At 38.1% G+C, this 6303-nt stretch overlaps 1 protein-coding gene across 1 annotated transcript; it reads left to right on the top strand.

Moving 5' to 3' along the window:
* The first annotated feature begins 4112 nt into the window (after positions 1-4112).
* LOC142641561 (FBD-associated F-box protein At3g52670-like) lies at positions 4113-5979 on the top strand. Its single transcript, XM_075816008.1, has 3 exons — positions 4113-5149; positions 5243-5386; positions 5473-5979. The coding sequence occupies exons 1-3, from the start codon at positions 4283-4285 to the stop codon at positions 5764-5766; spliced, it is 1305 nt and encodes a 434-aa protein (XP_075672123.1). The 5' UTR covers positions 4113-4282; the 3' UTR covers positions 5767-5979.
* The last annotated feature ends 324 nt before the right edge of the window (positions 5980-6303 follow it).

Genomic DNA, 6303 nt, shown 5'->3' with positions numbered 1-6303 from the left:
AAGGGGGGACTTCTCTGTAAAAAGTGCTTATCACATTGCAGCTACTTTTGTTGATGCACATGAGGGTGGAGAATGTTCTTTAGGTGATGTAAGAGCCCCACTTTGGAAAAAAGTTTGGCATCTAAACCTCCCTGCCAAAATCAGAATTTTTGCTTGGAGGGCTTGCAAGAATGCCCTTCCAACTATGGAAAATCTTCACTCAAGAGGAATTTCTGTGGAAGATCTTTGCCCTCTTTGCAATCAAAGCAGCGAAAGCACTTCTCATGCCTTGATTCATTGTGTTTCTGCTGCTAAAGTTTGGAGTAATTGGACTGATTGCCCCATTAAGTTGCAAGACACTGTGTATGACATCTTTGATATTGCTCTTGAATTGCTTAACATTGGTTCTGCTTAGGATCTTGAAGTGCTATTTTCTACAGCCTGGTTTATTTGGTATAACAGAAACCAAGTCATTCATGAGGCATGCTTTAGACCCCCCCTTCATATTTGGGCGTCAGCTCAAAGGCTATATCAGGACTATAATGCTGCAAATTCCAGTTGGCCTCAGCTTGTTTTTCCTGGTCAGCCTGGGTGGACAGCTCCCCCTTGTGGTTTTTATAGGATCAATGTGGATGGTGCAACCTCTCAAGACCATAGACTCTCGAGTATTGGGGCACTCATAAGGAGCTCTGATGGTTTGGTCATAGCTGCCATTAGCAAGGTTCTCCCTGCGCAGTACATAGTGGAAGAAGTTGAAGCAATTGCTTTGGAATGTGGAGTGCTCTTGGCTCAGGAGTTAAACCTCACGGACATCATAGTTGAGTCAGATGCTTTATCTATCATGCAATCTGTCCAAAAGAAGGAGCTAAATGGCAATATTGGTCATATTCTTCAGGGAGTTCTTTTTGCTCTTTCTGACTTTCGCTCTTGGAAAATTCAGCACTTGAAAAGGCAGTCCAATAGGGCAGCTCATGAGCTTGCTCAGCTGGCTAGAGCTAGTGGGGAATCTCAGATTTGGAAAGGGATGAATCCTCCATGTATTCAAAATCTGCTCAGGCAGGAATGTATTTAAGTCTCCTTTCCCCTGTTTTAGCTCCCTGTTGTACTTCTTTTTCTCAGTCAATGAAATTGCAGATTTCCCATCAAAAAAAAAAAAAAAAAATCTGATCCATTTGATTTGTTGAAGCGGTTGCATTTCCTCCATATTCCAAACAATACGACAGCTTCTCTCTCAATCTCCAATCTCTCTATGATAAATGGAACTATGACATACTCACTATTGGGATCCCGTGATTCGGAAACCTATTCTTCCTAGAGATATGGTGGTACTGTTTAAGTGTTTGTTTCAAAAATTTTCCTTGTAGTTTATGAATTTTTTCAACTATGTTCTGTCTTCTGGGTTGCTTTAGGCTTCAACCCTCAAGGAGGACCTTTGTAATCAAAACTCACCTAGAAATAAATCTGTCATTTAAGCTATGATAAAGCACGTGTAGAAAATATCATGGTTAGTTTTTTAGGTTCTGTTATATTACTAGCATTGGCATTTGGCTTTTCAAAATCAGATTTAGCCAAAATTTTTCCTAAACTCACCCAAAAGCTTCATGCATCAGGCACTATAAATTGTCAAAAAAAAAAAAAAAAAAAATTACAATGAAGAGCCGACATTATTGACTACTTATTCACTCAATATATCAATAAATAATATATTTTTTAATTCATTTTCTCATATCTTTTTCTTTGTATATGACTATGAGTATTTAAGTAGAATAGTATTAAAGTATTGAGGCTGATGTAGTTGTCTATGAATAGCAAATCAGCTAAAGTAATAAAAAGTTGAATTTTTAAGCAAAATTTGACTTAAAGTGCATAGCCTAATGTAAATGTTTAATTATTAGCACACTTATGGCTTGTAACAAATTTTGGTTAGATCAGATTCTCTGTTAGTTCAGTCAGTCAACTAAACAAAAATTCAAAGTTAAAATTCAAGCAAGGAAAATATTTACAAAATTGCAAATTCAATTATGGTTGAAAGATACACACACACACACACACACACACATATATATATATAAAAGCAAATTTATGATAATTGCCCATTTATCATTTGGTTAAGATATCAATTGATTTTTTTGTGTATAGGGAATTCGAACTCATGTCCCTCGTTCAAGAACAAAAACTTTACTAATTGAGCTTACTGTACCCTTAATTAAAATTAGAGAAAGCCTAGAAAAAGAAAATGTCACAATAATTTTATAACACTTATTTTCAATCGTGGTAGCGATTCCCGCTTACACCATGAGTTACTTCAAAATCCCTTACACTCTCTATGATGAGATGATGAGCTTGATGAAGAACTTTTGGTGGGGGTTAGTGTAAGGATGAATGGAAAATGACATGGATTAGTTGGGAAAAATTGTGCACTCCTAAGGCTTGTTTAAACAACTAAGTTACTAAAGCAATTTAATTTAGCAATGTTGGCTAAATAGGGGTGGAGGCTACAGACTGGGAAAGAATCTTTGATATATCGAGTTTTCAAGGCAAGATGTTTTCCCAACTGTGATTTTGCTCATGTAGGTTTGGGAGTAACCCTTCTTATGCTTGGAGGAGCATTATGGCAGCACAAAATGTGGTGAGAAGAGGTATCAGCAGGTGGGCAATGAGCTTAGCATCCAGATTTGGAAAGATTAGTGGCTCCCTACACCCTCTACGCATAAGGTAATCTTTCCTCCATCATGTTTACCTTGGAGGCTTGGGTTGAAGAACTAATAGACCAAGATAATGGGGTCTGGAAAAACGAATTAGTCCAACAAATATTCCTTCCCTATGAAGCCAATGCTATATGTGGAATCGCCTTAAGTGCTAACTTGCCAATTGATAAGCATGCTTGGGCTCCTATGGCGAATGGTATTTTTGGTGTTCAAAGTGCTTAAAAGATTGTTGTTGAAATGGGCTCAGGGGATGAAGCAGGGGCTATGTCAGATGATCGCAACCTCAGGAATTTTTGGACAGATCTATGGCGATTCAATGTCCATCATAAAGTTCAAAATTTCACTTGGAGAGCTTGCAAAGACATTCTGCCTACCAAAGAGAATCTAGTGAAAAGAAAGGTGCTGGTGGATAATTGCTGTGAGAAGTGTCAAGTGGAGGCGGAATCATCAGGCCACCTATTCAAGAAATGTCCTAGAGCCAATGAGATTTGGTCATTATCAAATCTATTTCATGAGAGTAATGGTCTGTCTTTCAATTCTTTCATAGACATGATGTGGTATGTGGTTATGGAGGCTCAATGGGAACAAAGTCGGGTTGAGAAGGTAATCATGGTGGCTTGGGCAAAATGGACAAATAGATATGAGAGCAAAAATGGGGGTGTGAAGAAAAACAGTCGGGCTTTACTTCAGTGGTCTTTGGACTATCTATGGGAGTATCAAGAATGCTCTGAGGTCCCAATTAAGCCAAAGACAACTGTAGTTTTGAACTGGATTCCCCCACCCTCTGATCGTTACAAAATTAATGTGGATGGAGCCGCGTCACAAAAAATGGCTGGTGTGGGGGTATTGATTTAGGATGCTAAAGGTAGGTTGATTGGTGCTTGTAGTAGAAGATTATGGCCCCTCTCGGTGCCATTGAGGCCGAAGCAAAAGCTTTTGAGGTTAGGCTTCAGTTTGCTAAAGACATGCTTATCCAAGACTTCATTCTTGAAGGTGACTCCCAAGTACTAGCTAATGCTTTGAAGGATTTGTTGCCTCCACCATCATTTGTTGCTGCTCTGGTGTATAGCTTTGTGGCTGCTTCCCATGACTTTCGCCGGGTGGACCTCTCCCATGTTCGTCGACAAGGTAATAGGCCTGATCATTTACTAGCAAAACATGCTCTAGGCATTGCTAATTTCTATGTGGGTTGAAGAGAATCCTTATTTCATTGAACAAGCTCTTAACCTCAATGTACTTGTTGCTTTTCATTCTTAATAAAAGTTTTGCAGTCTTCCCATAAAAAAAAAATTATCAATCAAAATTCACCTGTGAAAAATGTTGTGCGTAACAACTCTAAAAATCATTATAAAAAAATAAAAAGAAAAAGAAAAAGAAAAAACTCCATGTTAGAAATAAAGTCTGATTGGGCAATGAAGTGTTTACTTGAAATGTGTAAAACTTGGAATATGTAAAGACGTATTTCCATTTGTGTTTATTATTGCAACTCTTATCTCTTAAACTCAACAGGCATTCTAAGAGATATCAACTTGACATTACCAAACCCCCCAATTTCCCAGCTACGTCTAAAGCTTGTGCTCAGCAACAAAATCTGAATGGCTAAATCAACCTCAAAACGCCAGAAACCAACAGTGATGGACAGGATCAGCAATCTATCAGATTCTCTCCTCTGCCATATCCTTTGGTTTCTAACAACCAAAGAGGCTGTTATCACAAGCATTTTGTCGAGCAGGTGGAAGACACTCTGGACTCTTGTGCCAAAGCTCGACTTTGACAGCCACGAATTTGAACGGATATCTCCTTCAGATGAGGAGCAAAGTCTTAATCAACATTATCGTCAAGATTACCGGAATAATAGGGACCGTTTTACGTTTACGCATATCGTGACCAGAGCGTGGGCTATTCGAAATCTCAATAATGTGAATCCCCTCAAACACTTTCGCCTCCACTGGGATTCTAATGATTTTGACCCAATCCATGCCGAAACATGGGTCCGCGCCGCGCTTACGCCTGACTTGGAAGTTCTCGATCTCCTCATCGGTTTTTCCCGACGTTTCAACTTTCCGTCTACTTTGTTTAATTATGCTAAATCATTAGTAGTTTTGAAATTAAAGGAAGGTATCGTTGTTAATCCTCCTTCTTCTTCTTTAGGCTTCCCTACTCTCAAGACTCTGCTTCTTCACAGTGTCAGGTATTCATACGGCGACACTTTCTCTGAACTCCTCAGTTGCTGCCCGGTCCTCCAAAATTTGCATTTACAAACCTATATCCGGAACTATGATAACAATTTTAAAATCATTGTACCTACACTCAAAACATTACATTTAATCTTATTTCTTCAAAGGGACTACAGACTTGAGATAAATGCCCCAGCTCTCAAGTACCTTCATTTCAGAGCTTTTATTATGGAAGGCCGTCCGTTAAGAAACAAATCCCTTCATTTGGACCCATATTTCACTGAGGTAAATAAAATAATAAAAAAAGCACCTTTATTTATATATTTTATTTTTTCATGATCTATTATTAAATGGCTAAACACTTATATTGTTGTGCAGCGCCTTTGTTATGCTACTGAATTAGATCTTCCCATGTTTCATAATTTGGCTTTCTTATACTTTAAAGCTGGTGCTTGTTTGTGGCATGTGCTCCCACACTTGCTTCATCGGGCTCCTAATCTTGCAGTACTAGTCTTTGAGAAGGTATGCTATGCTCAAATGATGAAATGTCTTTTTTTCTCAAATAATCCTGAATTAATCTAAATAACTACTTTATCTTCTGTTGTTAGGAATACGATGAATCTTACGATTGCGATGAGGAAGATACTTCCATCATAAAAAGGATGTTCAATGAGGACGTTCCTATATGTATATCATCGCACCTCAAGACATTTCATTTTAAAGGATTTAAAGGGTTAACGTATGAGCTGGAATTTGTTGGACTTATCCTTAAGACGGCAAGATTCTTAAAGACGATGACAGTCTCTTCTGCTGATATAGATTCGATGGAGCAGTTTCGTGTTCTCAAGGAGTTATTGATGTTACCAAGGGAATCTAGGACTTGTCAAATTGCATTTAACTGAAGCATATTTCGTTATGATTTCTCTCTCAGTTACTAAAGCACTATATTTGGTCCGTTGGAATCAAGGCAGGTAAAAGTAGGAAAGATAAATCCAATAAGTCTGATTTACTGTGCTTTTAAGTACTGATGTTGCCTTGTTCTTTTAATTCATTCCCAAGACTCGGAAAATGTTGTTTACCTTTTTCTATTTTAGTAGACAATATGACAGAGGTGTTGACGTTAAAATCAAAATATATTTTGAGTGAATTATTGTGGTAGCTTTTCCTGGATGTCTTCATGTTTATTTTCTCTACACTCTCTTTGATGTTTGTTTGGTGTTTCCTTGTTTTTTTGGATAGAGAACTTTTCTAAAAAGAGTTTTTTTGGATTTACCTCTAGGTAGTAAAACATACGGACAACCAACATTCAGTTGCCCACTTATCCCTCAATCAAGAGACTACATGCACACGTTTGCAAGGGCCTGTGTGTGGAGTTTCTTACAGGGGAAATGTTAACAAGCACGTGCCCCATGCTTGTTAAGATTTTCCCGTATGATCCC

This window comes from Castanea sativa, chromosome 6 (genome assembly GCF_040712315.1).
Source record: "Castanea sativa cultivar Marrone di Chiusa Pesio chromosome 6, ASM4071231v1".
NCBI lineage: Eukaryota > Viridiplantae > Streptophyta > Magnoliopsida > Fagales > Fagaceae > Castanea > Castanea sativa.
This window is presented reverse-complemented; position numbering and strand designations above follow the sequence as displayed.